This window comes from Anguilla anguilla, chromosome 13, assembly GCF_013347855.1.
Source record: "Anguilla anguilla isolate fAngAng1 chromosome 13, fAngAng1.pri, whole genome shotgun sequence".
Taxonomy (NCBI): domain Eukaryota; kingdom Metazoa; phylum Chordata; class Actinopteri; order Anguilliformes; family Anguillidae; genus Anguilla; species Anguilla anguilla.
In genome coordinates, this window is record NC_049213.1 from 26,576,794 (window position 1) to 26,595,115 (window position 18,322).

Genomic DNA, 18,322 nt, shown 5'->3' on the forward strand with positions numbered 1-18,322 from the left:
CTGAAATAAGCCAGGTAAATTGCCCAGTTAGTAGCCGGCTCACTTTGCTGAGCCGACCCACAGCCATAATGGCACATAGTACTGTAAGGAAGGGGCAGGAATAAACATGTAGAAAGGGTGACCTGTCCATGTTCAGCAACTGAGGCATTTCCCATGGTCCTCTTACACAGGAGCAGTACATTTTCATCCACGATGCCTTGATGGAAGCCATCCTTGGCCAGGAGACAGAAGTCCTGGCTAGTCAGCTCCACAGCTACGTCAACAGCATCCTTACCCCTGGCCCAGGGGGCAAGACGCGCCTGGAGAAACAGTTTAAGGTATGTTCCTCCCCTGTTAAATGTCCTTTTAACATGTTCATTACAGTCATTGCATGTATCACTGCATACATTTTTAAAGATGGTATTTTTCTCATATTGAGCATGCCCCCACATGTTGTTATGTTGTTTATTCAGGCCTGCTCTTTGTGAGGAAACGTGAATGCAGTGGAAATGTGGGGGGAAAATCCCCTAAAAAATCCCTTGCCCCCTTTTTCCTTGTTAATATTCTGCTCGGCTGCAGTTGTCACGACGACGCTACCCTCTTATCTCAGTAGGGGTTCCAAGGCATTGCCGAGGTCGACAGCATGCTCGGGACTTAATTGACTCGCTTTATTCATATAGTGAATGCGATCTGGCGCTTGGTTACGTCAGACCGAACAGTTTCTCATGAAGCCATCATTTCCATTTTGTTTCAATTTAATTAACCTTCAGCAGAAGGTAACAACACACATTAGATTTATTTTATACTTAAATTTTCCGCAAATTTTCTGCAGCACATTTTGAATGTTGGACTTTCTTCTTGCGATAAAAATGGACATTGCAATAGAATTCAATTTAATTTGTTTGAAAGTAACCCATTTTTTCCAATCAATAGAAAGGTAATGAAAGAAAAAAAATTATGATAGCAAAAAGCATAAGGCTAAGTTACAACTATAGGATAAGATAGAAGCAGGAAACAGTTACATTTGCGTGTTGAATTTGTATAATAGTTCAGGAGAGCTCCCACCTTTGACGTACTCATTAAAGCTTGTGAATAAAACTGTCCATTTAAACCAAATGAAACAAATCCCTCAACTTGCTAATATGTGAAAATGCCAGCCTCAAAGTTAAACCCACATTGCAACCAACAATGAAAACATCACTAAAATGGACTCCGAGGTCTGGATTCAATCAACTTTTGTATTTAACTTGGACGTACAAACAGCTCGGCCGGTTTAACAACCACCAAAATAATATCTCTTAGATGTGTTAAAAATGAAACGAACGGACGCCTGCATTTATTTGTCACCGTTGAGGACAAATGCTGATTAAATCCAGCGGAGTGTGAGCACACCGGTCCATCTGCTGAAGCTGAGGGCTCTCCCCTTTTGAACTGTTCAGATTCGTCCTTGCTTTCAAGCCCTGGAGTTGAACCGAAGTCGGTGAATGTGAAAATTGCGCAAAGAGCCACTCTGTGGTCGCAAATTCCACATCTCTCTGCGAACATTAGCAGTTTCTCAGTGGCTCCAACTCCAAGCCTCATGGTTCATAACCTGACAGCGGATCCTGTGGCAGCCACGCTCTCGACTGGGATAATGCATGCGCATAGGCAGAGCAATCGAAAGCAGTTGGCAATTCAACCGCTCAATCACTGCACAGCAGGCCTTTCTCATTACATAAGGAATGAGTGGGTATCAAGCAGCACTTCTCCCTGAAAACAGGGGCGGTCTGTGTATACTTATCTCAGTTAAACATGCCAGTGTGCACAGATGTATTTAAAGTTGGCTGAATAAGGCAGGCCCGACTCGGGCCTGGTAAGCACAGCTGCATAATCATACCATCAAAAATAGAAAGGAACACGGTTTCACTTTCATAAGAAGTCTAAGTAATATCCTGAAATTCTACACTTATTAGAGGGTAAATCTTAATGTACTGTACATAGAAATGTAAACTGATTTTATAGACATGCGGTTGCTTACTGTAACTGCAGCTGTGCAAGGTGAGGAGCAGACAGCCATCTTGTACTTGAAGAGGTGATCATGCATTTCCTGGCGAAAAGCTTCATAGAGTTTATCAAAGCAAAAGAGAAGACAGAAAACAAAGTTGTTATGGCCTGCACTCAGACTCAAATGAATACAACGGCTGCTTCAGGCAACCGAGCCTGCTCTCTCGTATTACTGTCAGTAGGATTTTTACCACATATTACTTTTGATTGAGCTTCTCTTTAGAAGTGAAGTTATTGAACTGGGAAGTGGAGGCCCCTGCATGCAGTAGGTGGCACAGGAGAGGAATCGCTCTCTTTAAGCACGTGGTCACCTGTCTGGGCTCAGGGGTGCAGCATACTTTTAACTGTAGGTATCCTGAGGGGTGCAGCATACATTTACTGTAGGTGTCCTGGTGGCTCTATCACTAACACAGCAGGGCTCACTGCAGCTTTTCCTGCGTTTTCTTTTGCAGTTGGTGACGCAGTGCAACGCCAGGTTTGTGGAGTGCTTCAGTGCACAGAAAGAATGCAACAAGGAGAAGAACCGTAACTCCTCTGTGGTGCCCTGTGAGTTCACGCACGCATTGTGCACACACACAACCATTCTCTGTCTTTCTCTCTTGCGTGCACAGACACACACACACACACACGCACACACACACAGAGTACAAACATGAACACACACACACCTCCTTTAAAAGTTTCCTTTCATGTTAATCCACTTTACATAAAATAATGACAAATATTTCTGTGTATTTAGACTTCCATCTTCATACTGGCTGTATATGCTTCATTCAGACTGCAGGCCTTAATGCTTAATTCTAATTTTTTTTAGACTGACTGTTCATATTCATTTCTAAGTTACCCAACTATACAATACTGCCAATGCATTGTTATGATGACATTAACCTGCTGCATGGAGAGTGATGTAAAGATCACTTCACTGGTGTATGTCCGGTTGGGCCGGGAATGCCCTTCTGAACCAATCTTGTCTTTGCCTGAGGGCACAATCTGGCCAGCTGGCATGCACTGGCATACTAAGAGCTTGTGTAGGCTGAAGAATTCTGATTTTAGCATCCACACAGGCCACATGGCTACGTATCCGATTTGTTTCCGCATACAAATGTGGCACACAATCAGAACTGAAAAAGTGCGCCTCCATGTGGTTTCTTACTGTTTACACTGTTCTAAAAGCATCGAAACCGTGTCACATATGAAGGGGAAAAAATCTGAATTGGGCCACTTTTACCTGCAATCTGAATCTAGCCAATGTCTGTGAGTCTCAGAGCCAGGATGCTTTTTCTTTTGCTGTAATTTGAGGTGATTTGTGATTCGATATTTTCCATGCATTTCTCCTCATAGCGGAGCGGGCCAGGGTGGGTCTGGCTCCACTTCCTGGAATGAAAGGCACCGATTACATCAACGCCTCTTACATAATGGTGAGCACATATTTGTCTGCCATTAATCACTAGTCACCCTAGAATTGAATTGAGAGGTAAGGGACTGCACACTGAAGACTGAAGTAGCGCTTCCTTAGTGGGTCCTGAGTGTTTATAACTGCACAATTTAAACTATGAGTTTCCTCTCTTTTATCGCAATCGCACAACCTCTGATTTCGCTGTCTGTCTCAACACAGGGCTATTACCGGAGCAATGAGTTCATTATTACCCAGCACCCCTTGCCTCACACCACAAAAGACTTCTGGAGGATGATCTGGGACCATAACGCACAAATTATCGTCATGTTGCCGGACAACCAGGGCTTGGTGGGTACAGAGCCAGTCCCAGGAACTGTGACCACTCCCTCAAATTATGCAGTACTGTTAAAATTCAGCATTTTAAATCCGGTTTGCTTCTGCTTTTCTTAGCTCCCAGGCTAAGAATTTCCATTCAGAAAACAAGAAATGAAAATAACATGAACATAACATATTTCTAAGAGAGGAGCATTAAAGTGCGCAAATTTCTCTGTTGAGAGATTTCGATGAACATGTTTTATGTAAATTACTCTCACAGATCACATTCTACTCAAAATGAATGAGGTTTGGATGGAGGTTGAAAGAGTTGATACTGGAACATTGAAGGGATAGTTCACTTTTTGGCATTTTTATATTATTTCTATTGTAGAGTATCATTTTCAGTTGGCCTATTGTATATTCAGTTGGACATTTTAAATGCAAATCTAATAGTAGCAGCATCAGGGCATTTAGGGATTCCCGGTATAAAGCAAGAAAACACCCTCCAGAAAGTGAACTAGCTCTTTCATTTTCAGAGATATCGAGGCCAGTTTTACATTGCCTCATGGATAGTCAGCACATCATTTACGCGTGTTCTTGAATTTGTGAGAACAGGACTTTGAAAGGACTCGAAAAGCCCTTGAAATGGAGGCGTATAGGAACTGTTTCTGTGTCTCTGAAGTGATTTTATTTTTTATTTTTTTAAATACTCGCTTTGCTGCGGCTCGGTGGGGATATGGCACATTACCTCTAGCTGTTGCTCCCTCATGTTGCTTTCACACGTGCACATCTGAGCCTAATGAAGCTGTCAGCTGGTAAACTGTGGGCACCGGGGAGCTGCGCTGGGGCGCGCCGCCGCTCTCTGACCTGCTCCGATCCGATCCGTTCTCTCCGCTCCGCGCAGGCGGAGGACGAGTTTGTTTACTGGCCGAGCCGAGAGGAGGCCATGAACTGCGAGGCCTTCACCGTCACACTCATCAGTAAGGACAGACTGTGCCTCTCCAACGAGGAGCAGATCATCATCCATGACTTCATTCTAGAGGCCACGCAGGTACTGTGAACTATTACAGCAACCTTATTATTAGTTCTAATTACAAAACATACTGTCATTATTGTTATTATTACTACAGATTTCCTTTTCAGAGCAATGTATATGGTGATGTATTATGCATTTAATTAACCCCATAACACCTGTGTATTGATTGGATAAATACTCTTTGGGGGGGACTAAACGTTCTGATCGAATTGATAAGGCAGGATTTTGTTTTCATGTTTTGTATTTCTCTGTGCATACAAACTGAGTTGCTCTTTTACAAGAGTGGAACTTATTTTCTTTTTTCAGTCAGATTCATTTATAGCTTCAGGAGATTTCTTTGCCCCTGGTCTCTGTGGATGCATTGTGTGTGTGTGTGTGTGTGTGTGTGCCTGTGTGTGCGCGTATGTATGTTTTCATGCACCTACAGGGATGTGTGTGTGTGTGTCCAGTCCTGTGTGCGTTTGTAACATGCAGCTTTCTGTCTCAGGATGATTATGTGCTGGAAGTGCGTCACTTCCAGTGTCCAAAATGGCCCAACCCCGATGCTCCAATCAGCAGCACCTTTGAGCTCATCAATGTCATCAAGGAGGAGGCCATGACGAGAGATGGACCAACCATAGTGCACGACGAGTGAGTGACCGCCTCCCACATTCTCCGATTTCTGGTTTTAGCCAATTGTTTTGGAGGATGAGTGCAAGACAGTTTGATGGAGTAGAATAGATGGAGCCTCCAACCATTTCTCATCTTTTAGAAATGTTGCATTGTGCATAAACACACATACATATGCGTTTACACAAAGAGAAGGTTTGGGTTTCAATTTCTCATACAGTTCTGATATTTATAATCCCCTTGTTCTCTCAGAAGCTTCCAAATTAAAACAATTATCAAGTTTAATATCAACAGGCATTTACTGAAAGGAACAATGCACACAATTACCTAATAGAGGCTTTCTAATGTTTATTCATTTTAATCATTAAAATTACTCATCATCAACAAAAAAAAAACAAAAGCACAAATTGTGCATTTTTATCTTGAAAGTCTTAGCTTTACCCCTAAGTGCCAGATTGGCATCTTAATTTGTTACATATTCATTAGCTGGAAAGGCTGCATTGTTAAGCAGCCTGTATCCACTTCAGATCTCTCAATGCAGCCCATGAAAACAAGTGGCTTCCATTGCAGGAGCCTCCTGCCTCAAGGGGGCTCTACAGGCCCAGAAGTTCCCTTGGTGGGACTTTTGTCTGTATAATTGTGATTCATTTCTCCATTTGATTCCATGCTGCACCAAAGATATTCTAATGAAACAGAGATGTTGGGTGTTCACCTATTTGGTGAACAGGATGTCAGCTAACATATGTTTTAGAGTGTGGCACAGTGGGTAAGGAACTGCGCTTGTAACCGAAAGGTCGCAGGTTCGATTCCCGGGTAAGGACACTGCCGTTGTACCCTTGAGCAAGGTACTTAACCTGCATTGCTTCAGTATATGTCCAGCTGTATAAATGGATACAATGTAAAGTGCTATGTAAAAAGTTGTGTACGTCGCTCTGGATAAGAGCGTCTGCTAAATGCCTGTAATGTAATGTAATGTAGAGAGAATGTGAGAAAGAAACTCTGCCACAGCTGTCTTGTGATATTCTCAGCTGTAGGTCATGTGCCTCCCAGCATTCAGCCCGGCACAGACAGACACAAAGTGGAGTATCTTGGACAGTCTCCTAAGATGACAGTGTCTCAGAGTGCACAGGAGTAAGTGCGCTGGTGTCTCCCCCCTTGGCAGGTTTGGGGCTGTGTCGGCCGGTATGCTGTGCGCCCTCACCACCCTGTCTCAGCAGCTGGAGAGTGAGAATGCAGTGGGCATATATCAGGTGGCCAAAATGATCAACCTCATGAGACCTGGAGTCTTCACCGACATTGTGAGTAGGACAGCAGTGAAACGGACATAATGCACAAAAATGGCAACAACAAAAAAATGCACTTGCTGCACACCACTTCATACAACACACACAAAAAACGAAATACATTATAAATCTGTGACATTATCACGTGATAATTGATATGTCGAAATACTAATTTAAAAAAAAAAAATTATTTTAATACTTTATGATTGCAGTTGGTGCTCATCATAAATAAGTTGTATCTTTTAGTGAATATTGGAGCACCGAAGTGAGAAATCAACTTTTGCTTTAAACAAGTTAAATAATAAAAGCTAAATATGAATTGAATGGAATAAACCGTTCAAACACTTATTTTCTCCACCGTGTCTCCCTCTCTCCAGGATCAGTACCAGTACCTTTACAAAGCTATGCTCAGCCTTGTGAGCACCAAGGAGAACGGGATTGGACCTACATCTATGGACAGAAACGGCACTTTGGTGATCACGGACGAGTCCGACCCTGCTGAAAGCATGGAGTCGCTCGTTTGAAGACGGTGGAGGAGAGTAAAGAGGCACTTAATTTGTAAACCTTCAAGGACTAGACAGACTTTTTTGAGGCCTTTTTTGCCAGACTCTTGGTTAAATAAAATAACCTGATTACTTTTTTACACTGATAAAAAGTTTTTGATATTTATTTTTGCCATTTTATGTCTTAATGTTATCCTACTGAGCATTTGCACCTATGTTTAAGTTCACACAATGAAACACAGTTCTTTCTAGTTTGCACTATAATGTCAATGTTACTGCCTATAACTACCCGATCGACAATATCACCAAGCCCCGACTCCACATTCCACGGCGACGCTTCACTTGCTTGTTCTTAGCTACCTGAAAATAAAAGGTATCGTCCATGCATACTCTCTAGGTCGCTGAGAGGAAGAGGACAGAGGAAGAGCAAGCTGTTTGTGTGTGTGGTACATGAACTGCATCACCCAAATCCCAGTCCCCTACAATACAGGTCTCAATGTGTTCTGTACAGGAAAGCTTCCTATACATACTTTGCTTTGAAATTTACCAGGCTAATTTATATTAAACCTATAAGCAATAGGGTTATTATTTTGCGTCATAGTTTTATTTTACTTCCATAATCCCTTTTATTAGCAAGTCAAACCCATATTTTAATTTTTGAAGGTGGTATTATAATAGCTACTGTGAACTTTCATTCTTTTGTAAGATTTCTATTCTGCTTTTTAATATATATGAATATACCCTTAATCAGTATAACTTGTGATTTTGTAAATGTCTGCACCCATGGCCAGCCCCGTCACTATTTCCTTTTTGGATTGGTGGAAGTTTAACAGGACAGAGATGCTTTTTCTCCTGACCTTTCGTCTCGCCTGTCTGTCTTAGCTTGGCTGGTCAGTCCGTCGGCTCCATTATGCTGCTAGCTGCCAATGAGATGACCTTCAGTGTCTGAGTCTAAGCAAAACTGAGCAACCTCCATATCCCATAGATCACGTCCTGTGCTCGGAGAAACTTGCCGTTAGCTGGATTGTCTGTTGGTATCATTTTTTAAGAGGTTGATGGTTGAGGTTTTTGAAGTCCTTTTAACCCGGAAATTTTGTTTTGTTTTTGAGAAGGGATGTGTATCGGCGATGGTATGTCTCGCCTCTTGTACAGTTTTGAACCTTTTTCCTCCATTTCAGCTCAGCTCTGGGATGACTCTACATCCTGTAGGATGTATGTTAAATGTAAACAAGATTTTGATTTAAGGAAGAAGGCAGGAATTGTACTCAGTTCTAAAACCCCCATACCCTACCCCCAAGCCACCCTGGTATTTTTTTAAATGTGTTTTATTATATTTTATTGTCTCTATTTTGTTTACCGCTCCAAGTACCTCCAAGTTCATTTTTAATGCCGTACCTGATACCTGATTTTCCTTCTCTGCCTCCAAAACAACACACGCTTGGTATAAACATGCCTCCTCTTAGGCCAAATGGGACATTTCAACAGAAGTGGAGAAAACTGTTACCCTGTCATTACACAGCACAGCTGCCTTGCTATTAGAGTTTTTGAGTTGTGTTTCTGTCGTAAATAAACATTAAACTGGGGGACATCTAATCTTATCAACTTTACCAAAGATATAAACTCATTTCAGCCAGAAAAAGAGCTTTTTTTCTTTAGCCAATGCGTGTTTTCTTTTCCCCATCCCACCATGACTTGACTGAAATTAAAATGTACATTTCAGGTTTGCTTGGCACCTGTTTGTTTCAGGCAGACATTTTTGATAAGTTTAAACATTTTTTTAGTGTAACAACTATATAATACGGCACATGTTGGCTAATGCATTTTCTGTTGCACTGACAGATTGGCCATAGTATAATACAGTTCACTTACTGCTTACCTTGCTCTTTGAATTGTCATTGAAAAGCTGTGGGTCCATAATTTAAACAGCAACAGACAAGGGGAATGGCACTTTTTCCCTTATCTATATTATCTCATGGGTGACCTATAGTGAAGTTTATTCTGTATGAAAGGGAGTCTGATATCTGAAATAACTCTTGCAACCAGAAAATTCTGTAGAAATGCACTCATTTTTTCTTAGCTTTTTTGTCTCCTCACAAAGGAGGCTATTAAATAATTGCAACTCTCCAACATTTGGGGTAAAGACCTGACTTTTGATCGCATACCACTTCAGGCATTTTAAGTGATGAGTTTATATTTGGTTCCTTTGTTCTTGTTTTTGCCAATTCAGCACCTCAGCTGCTCAACTCAAGCATTCCTTTGTGTTGCATTTTAAACAAATACTAGTGTATATCATGAAATTTAAAAATGTACATATTTTGTTTCTTCAGTAACCATCTTCTGGAAATGTTGTATCTATGGTATATAATCATAGAATTCTATATTTTCATATAAAGCTATTTTTTTTTCTAGTTTCAACTCCTTCATTGTTTTTTGTGGTGCATATGTGGAAAAGAAGTCTGTGCGTTGAGGTAGTAATTCATCACATTCCAAACAAATGACACACCTACTATTACTTTTTGGGCAGTGATTGTGTTTTTTTTTTATTCCTTTTTACATTTTTGTTTTTAATTAAAATTCTCAGTGTGTGCAATAGACTAGATCCAGTAAGTCACTGAATAAGTTTGTCTCATTGGCCCATGTGGAAAAATATGGGTGGTCCTCCTCTTTTGTAACCTGACAAAAATTGCTTTGTTTTGTTGAAAGCTATATCAAATCATTCTATTATAGTGTTATTTAATATGTAAATTGTATTGCTATACATAAAATAAAATATGGGTTTTGATGTAGTTTGTGGTGGTTCTGGTGTGCTCTGTAAACCATAGTGCTGGTAAATTTGTTTTTATTTTGTTTCCGATAAAAAAGGTCTCTGTGAAGAGGTCTCATCATATTTTGGCCCATATTCATGCGATATTAAAAAAAGGTGGTTATTTATATTGGGTCGTCTTAAAATGAGATTTTTTTAGCTTATGCCTTGCGCTGTCATGTGTAATCAATCTCAAGAAAGAAAATATCTTGTACCATGATGTGGGGGGAAATGGCCACAATGCAGAACCCTTCATATCTTCCTCGACATCTCGCACAGTTGCTGTACTCCATGGTGTAACTCCCTGTTCTAAGTTCAGACATAATTATGTAAACATCAAACTGGTCCATTGGCCTCCACTACTAAACCATCAATATTGACATGAATTTCCTTGGAAATTAATGGATATACAGCAGAGGTCTTAGGGTTGAGTTCACATTTGCTCTGTGTGGTACTGCTGTATCATTGCTGTCAAATGTAAATGGGTGTTCTGTCTAGCTGGTGTGGTGTTTTGGCCTGATATATTTATTTAGATATGTATTTTATCCATACATGTGATATATGCAGCTATACACATATCATAATATCATGTTTGATGGTCATCAAAATCCAAATTTGGTACAGATATACACAATAGTCACCACTATCATCATACTTGCATAAATTGATTGTTCAATATTAAGAACAAGGCACATTTAATGAGGTCTTAGAGAGAAAAAAACTTATTTAAAAAAAATAAATATATCAGATGAATTACCAGATCAGTTATCTAATTAATAATGAATATTTTCAGTTCACAAACATGCACTCAATGGATGTGATCTCTTCAATATTAGAGCACCACTGGCCATAAATGTAGTCAAGTTTGGCAGCAAGCATCTCCAACATTGCTGGAGTCTGTACCTGCCTGCCTTCCATGTTGACTGTTTATATGTAAAGTCATTTGAGGTGGCACTGAATGATCTCACTGGTAAATGTTCTGTTTTGCTTTTAAGATCTTTCGAAACAGAACATCTTACAAAAGACGAAGTAAAATGCAATAATTAATGAAGATGCCTATTCTTCTTCCTATTAATATTATTATTTTCAGGCCTTTTACATTATTGTGAAAGCTATAACAGTAGGTACAGAGCATGCACACACATTTTATTTTCAAAATTTTGAAAATGTCCTGATCTTTAATATTTTAAAAGCCTTTTATTTAAAAACAGCATTTTAAATGTTATACACCACTGCCCCCTGCTGGAAATATTATGGCATCACTACCATGATGAGCTTCACTTCTTTCTACCCTCCTGTATCTTTCATTATGAGCCAGGAAATCTGATTAATCTTCTGCAGGCAAATCACAGATATTGTCACCAATATCATTATCAGCTTTGTCTTGTGCTTGAATATTTACATCATTTTCTTCTTGCTTCAAGGGGAGGTGTTTAGTTTGGGTTACAATTCTTTCTTTGCAATTAAACAGATCCCAAACACCCGTTACATTCTAACCTGACAGATACATTTCTAATTACGCCAAAATTACAAATGCTGGAAACATAAGACCAGCCAACATATGAAAAAAGTTGTCAGTGAAAGAGTGTGTGAGGGAGAGATGGACTTTCAGGGAAAATGGAAACTGTTCTGCACTGAATATTTTACACAACAATGCAGAATCACAGGTGTTTGAAGGAAGACAATTGCTCTAGATTAGAATTACAATGAGATAAAATAGTTTGTTGTGGTGGGCTTGGCTGTGAACATGAAGAGTTGTCTTTAATGACAGTGGAACCAGACTCCTTCATTTTACAGGCGATCCATGAATGGTTGAAATCATAGCTAGGGTGAATGCATGTCACATTTAGAAACAAATATTTTAACTGAGTGTACTTTGAAAAACAAACATGCAGTAAAGTCCACAACAAATGAACATGTTTGACCAGCTGAACCAGAGGACTTTTGATGGAAAGGTTTGACAGCCATATCCTAACGTAGCCACGTAACCTTAAAAATGAGCCTTGGTTTTGAGATGTGCGGGTGCCCTGTGCTGTATGCCTGCAGCCAGTGTGAACTATTTGATTCTAAATAATTCACTTTAAAATCACATTCACTCCGCACAGCAAATGTGAGAAATGTGTTGCTCCTATTTGATGTGAATGTGCCTTGGGTGTGAGGGGGGAGGGTTGTCCAAGTTTAGGCATGAGCTCTTTGGCTATCAAAAATATAAAAGTTATTTACAGGGCAACATAATACAGCATTCCAGTTTCTCTTATTACATGCTCAGGTGCCTAACTGACAGATTTTATTAGAGCATTTTTTTCATTGCTCTTAAATATAAGGCTGCCAACATGTTCATCAGACCTCAGTTCACCAGCTTCATAAATAAACTGTCAGTACTCATGCATCTCGCACCAAACTGTCGTTCACACCCTAGAAGCTTTTAACGAGCGACTGAAAATAAAACTTCCAGTGTAGTGTAACTTTCCCTCAGCCTTTGCTTAACGCATCCATGGCTGATATTCTGGAACGTGCAGCGGTTTCTGAGCAGGGGTGTGATCGACAGCTGCGAAAGAGCTGGGGCAATGATTCACCTATGCATCACAGTGCTAAAATGCATGGGGATCCAGATTAAACATGGTGTCCAATTATAACCAATCAGTCTCATTAGCCATGTCTACTCTGGAATAAAAATGTTAGCAAACTACATTTTAAAAAATTATGTTTCTGACAAGACTGTTTTTTCTTATTTTGAATGTGCAACTACAATACAGACTCTCACTTCATGCTCATCCTCCTGTGTAGGTGTTCATGGGGTGCTCTTGTGTTTGCATGTGTGTATGTACATTTTGTGCATGTGTGGAAAAAATATATATTGTACTTAAATGTAAAGCGAAATATCAATGTAGTCCATAGAACTAACTGTAAACTGATAAAGATGATATTTTAAAAGGTATTCTGGGTTTATTAGCTACTTAGTTTTTGTAATCTCATTCTATTCTCTAGATTACATATAACCAATCAATACTAACACTACAACACTGTTTATTTATTTATTTATTTATTTATTTATTTATTTATTTAACCACACTAATGCTCAGACAATGGCTCAAAATAGATAACATTATCAAAACAGCGGTCAAATGAGGACACAAATACAGTTCATATAGCAATAATCTCAAGATAAAGCCTATCATCTTTTACAGGAACTAATACTATCATCTTCATTACCTATATCGATATACTGTTGTTAAAAGCCATATATGAGTAATTCAGAAGAAAAAGATTTCAAAGGTATTGTGAGCGATGGACATCATGATAATGTTCCAGACAGAAATTATTCTCTACAATAAATTTTCCGCGCAATTGCATTCGCATAATACCAAGCATTCTGAATGTAATGAACTTCAGTAGACTGCATAGTCTTTATGCATTGCAATTTGGGTGATGCATTTTATCTCACAGTTATGGTACAGTAGAATTGTCAGCTTAATTGTATTTATGTTCCTGATCCCATGGATACAAACAAATACCTTGTGCTTTCAGTTTGGAAGTTGTACAGTCTGTGTTTCCATGACAGGTCTGTCGGTTAACCGCCCAAATTAGGCTTCTCTAAAGATGAAACAGTGGCGGGGGAAAAAAAATAAATCAAAGTCGAGGGTTGTTATTTTGCGGACCAGTTTTAAAATGTAGCGCAAGTTCAATCAGACCACTGAACTCAATGGGTCAGACACAGCGTATAGCGCAAGAGTTTGTGTGTCTACCTACTCGTTAAACTTGAAAAGTTTCCATGCAGAACCCCAGTTTCACAGTCCGTCACCCCGGTCGACAATTTCGTTTTGGGATTGTTTCTGACCACTGGGCTGAAACTATCTCTGTTCTCATGTCTTTCTGATTGTGCTTTGCAGCTACAGCAGGGATAGCAAGAAGCCGATCCAACCACCATAGCTTGCAAGAAAACGCCGAACAGTGTTTCTGCATGTATTGAACTTGGAGCCTCAACCTTATAACCAGAAACCTACAAAGACAATGTATGGGTGTCATTGTTACACCCAATCACACTGACGTTAGGGGATATTTACACTCACCGGTCACTTTATTAAGTACATCTGTTCAACTGCACGTTAACGCAAATAACTAATCAGCCAATCACTTGGCAGCAACTCAATGCATTAAGGCATGTAGACATGGTCAAGAAGTTCAAACCAAGCATTTGAACGTGGTATGGTTGTTCGTGCCAGACGGGCTAGTTTGAGTATTTCAGAAACTGCCGATCTACTGGAATTTTCACGCACAACCATCTCTAGGATTTAGAGAGAATGGTACGAAAAACAGAAAATATCCAGTGAGCGGCAGTTCTCTGGGCGAAAATGCCTTGTTGATGGCAGAGTTCAGGGGAGAATGGCCAGACTGGTTCGAGCTAATAGAAAGGCAACAGTAGGCCTAACTCAAATAACTACTCGTTACAACCGAGGTATGCAGAAGAGCATCTCTGAACGCACAACAAGTCGAACCTCGAAGCAGGTGGGCTACAGCAGCAGAAGCCAACCCGGTACTAGCAATACCTAATAAAGTGGCCGGTGAGTGTATAAAGTGCTTTTGGAGATCACACGAAGACACAACACTGAACTCCATGATACGACCCATGGGGCAGTGATACTAGATACTAGTGATACGTGTACTAGACATGAACCCACGCCCTAAGCCAACCAAAGCGGTGAAGCACCCACAATTTGGGCTGCGCGTGTGCCCCAGCCTTCTGAAAGTTCCCCGACATTATTTTGAAATTTGATTAACGATCATTAGGTTTCGTATGAAAATCATACTGTGAAAACGGGGCAAATGTTTGGCTCAAAAAAGTTTTGAAAATCTACCGTAAATGAATAATTTGGGTATAATATAAAGTGTTTGGAGTGGGCTTAGAATAGCACTTCCCATCATGGCCGAACTTCTTTGTAAGAAAACATTCCGTTGCCCTAATTGATCAGCTGAGCTGAACTGGCGAAGTTGACTACGAATGCAATGAAATATCCCCCTTCGCGCCGTATTTCATTGTATTATAGATAGGTGTTTGGCAGAGCAGGGAGAGCTAGCCAGCTTTAAAAAAAGCGTTTGTTTACGGCATGCAACTGCACAAATGGCAGCTGATACGCTATATAGCTAGGGACACCAGTCTTCCCTTGTTTTCTCGCATGGTACTTCAGTCTTCTGCCTGCTAGAGGTCGTGATAGCCTCTTTGTCAAGCCTCTTTAAAAAAACAAAAACAAAATTAAATCCGATTTGCACCATCTCAGTAATCTAAGTAGATTGGACAGCCCTGCTTTATACTGTTTCATTTTTTTCATGTATCCTCTCCTCCACTGTCACCACGTCTCCCCCATGCACCATGCACTGTCCCAATATTGGAAGAGATTAGGCTTCAAACTCCCCCTCTCCTCTCAGTGATTGGTACATTAGTCTTTTCACATTTCTAGGTGACATCATCATGCACAGATATTGTAAGACCATCCCACAGAATCTGTCACCAAACTTGATAAAGTGGAGATTGCTGAGAACTTGAATTTCCCTAATTATTCACAGTATTAAGCCTAATTTGTGTGTGCTTGAATCTACCTGAATGCTAGATTGTTTACAATGAATAACAAAATGTCAGTTAATTTGTGTGGCTTGTATCCTACTGATAAAGTTGGCAATTTAAGCAATTTAAGATGGGGAAATAGGTTTATTTGCTTGTACATGAATGTTGCTTAAATAAACATAAATAAGCATGGCAGCTACCATTATTTCAGTATGTGAATATGCATAAATTAACTTATTCAACCAACCATTTACAAAGGATGTATTTATTACCAACAAATTTGATTTCAGATGTTACTGTGGGAAATAGTTTTTCAATGTGAATACTGAACACTTAATATGAAGCAACATATCCAGAAATGTTTCTGAATTTGCCTTAGTCAGATGCAGTGAACTGGCAATAGAATGTAGGCTGTCACAGTATAGCTACAGTATACAGTATGAGGTGAATTAATGCTCTGTGTGTTCAGACATTGCTCACATCTGGATTCTGGAATTACAGTAAACTGTTATGTTTCTACAGCCAACAATGAGATTTTTACTTTGATCTGATGTTGCTGATTACATATTAAATAGTGTCTGTATGTAATGTAATGTAATGTCTCAATTCAAAGTGCAATGTCAGGTTCATATTTCCACGGGCTACTGTAGCCTACATGCAACTAATTCTACTTGAAACTTACATATTTTGAAGCTTCAAATGGGCTGACCAAATGTAAGATCTGTGATTGGCTATGGTGCTATTTGTGGACTCGACAAAATATAACCATTATGATAGTGCTGTTTTGTCAATAGTAAACGTCGAATTTGATGACAAGCAGATAAGCTGTCCCAGTTTTTTTCATGCCTCCTCATTCTCTCCTTTCCTCCACTTGTCTCCTTCCTTCCTTTCCTCCACATACTTCCGGGTAGGAGACGACTGGTAGTGGGGGAGTGGAGGAAAGGTGAGGAGTGAAAAGTAATGGAACGCAGCCAACCTTCTGTGAATATAGCAGAATGCATCAACACCCTGCTCTGGCCCTGAGAATGACTTCTGGCACACATGGTGCTTTCTGGCACGGAAAGTTCTTACCTGTTCCTAACTACAATGAGAGCTTATTTGGTAATGTGCTAGCATTAGCTGCCTAATTATGGAAAAGAATGCCCAGATTAATGTTGCTGCAAACGTGCTATGAACTTTGCGAATTATATTTTATTGCAGGCCTATATTATAACAAGGTCATACACGCCAATCATTTTCTATGACTGTTGCCTTTTGGACACCTGCAGTGTGTATGTTTTTGTGTGCCCCCTACAGAAAAGAGGTAATGATAATACATAATTAAAGATTTGTAAAAAATCACATGCCCTACAGCCCTAGTCCCAGAGAGCCTCGGGGAATGTTGGTTTTGGTTACTCAGGGGTTAATTGATCAATCAATGCAGCTGATTACACAGAACAGAATGGGAAGTTGTTTTGATAGTATGCAAAGCATTTAACTACACATACAAAGACATAAGGCTTTTTTATACATAAAACTTGTTGAAGTCTGCAATATATTCAATGATAATTCGCTTGGATATTAAAAAGCTTAGCAAAATATACAAATTATTCCCATTTTGATCTCAGTGGGGTGTTTGAATATAGAATGTAATATTAGGCATAACTTCAATATATTAGCATATATTGTAAATATATGAAGTGTCTCCATATAGTCAAATGTATTATTCATATTAAAGTATGCTTTTCAATATATGGCAATATTTATTTTCATTGTATAAGCATTACCATGGGAATGTATATACTGAAGGGAAAGGAAACGTTGCTATTTTGTTAAGGATATCTTATCTGATCTGATGAATGAAAGGTAATGTGCAGATCCTCTGCTAAAGTACTGCTTGTGTGGCACTCAAAATGAGCTTGTGTGGAACTCAGAATGAAAATAGAGAGTAAAATGCATGTGAGGCCTCCTCGTCATGCTTATGGTGCGCTCCTGCAGGGAAAAAAAAAAACAGTTTCTTTCCTTTTTCAAACAAGACCGATACAGAATATCGGGCGAAATGGAAATGATGTAAATGCGGAAGTGTTTTTTCGTTTTGTTTTTTTTTAAGGCTTTATATGGTTTTCATGCTGACATCAACAAATAGCAACCACAGTTAAAATTACGGCTGTGAGGTACATGCACTGTGAAATCATTTTGCAACCTCATTTATCTCTGTGCCTGTTTTTTTTTCATAGTGCTGTTTCACAACAAATACAACGTAACACTTTCATGTTTGTGTTGGGTTTGTGATAAGTGTATGAGTCACAGTTTTGATGTAATTCAGTCTGGTGTCTTGTTACAGAGACGACGGTGAGCATGTGTGGAGGGAAATATCCCACAGTTGGAGTGTTGCGTCTGGTAAAGTGGCAATAGATGTTCACCTAGGAGACAAAGAAGAGAAAGGTAAGATATATCTTTGCCCAGTTTCCATATGCCTAATAGGTCTATTTGTATTCAATTCAGCATGAGATTTGTTTATATGCAATGGTGTTTTATAATATTATATGAAGCATATGTTGTGTAGGTGTTGAGTTTGGCAGGCTCCCCAACTATATTGACAGGCTTCTGTCTATCTTTGTAGGATGTCCACAAGCTCTTTTAACTAATGCCTTTGAAAAATGGATCTGTATAGGATGATGTCAGAAGTTGTTTATAATCCGCCAAACTCAGTTTATGTGTTTTGTAGACATATTTATCCCATCCTACATGTTATGGGGATAGTTCTCTTTCGGGAGTTTTGTGATATTTCAGGTTTAGAGTTTGCTTTCAAACAG

At 39.6% G+C, this 18,322-nt stretch overlaps 1 protein-coding gene across 1 annotated transcript in view; it reads left to right on the forward strand.

Moving 5' to 3' along the window:
- Positions 1-9,950, forward strand: part of ptprga (protein tyrosine phosphatase receptor type Ga) — a 200,072-nt gene extending 190,122 nt beyond the window's left edge. The window contains exons 22-29 of the mRNA XM_035389363.1: positions 171-317; positions 2,475-2,568; positions 3,364-3,440; positions 3,638-3,766; positions 4,638-4,784; positions 5,257-5,399; positions 6,541-6,676; positions 7,039-9,950. Of these exons, the coding sequence (XP_035245254.1) occupies positions 171-317; positions 2,475-2,568; positions 3,364-3,440; positions 3,638-3,766; positions 4,638-4,784; positions 5,257-5,399; positions 6,541-6,676; positions 7,039-7,185 (1,020 nt within the window). The 3' untranslated portion in view covers positions 7,186-9,950. The remainder of the gene's footprint in view (positions 1-170; positions 318-2,474; positions 2,569-3,363; positions 3,441-3,637; positions 3,767-4,637; positions 4,785-5,256; positions 5,400-6,540; positions 6,677-7,038) is intronic.
- The last annotated feature ends 8,372 nt before the right edge of the window (positions 9,951-18,322 follow it).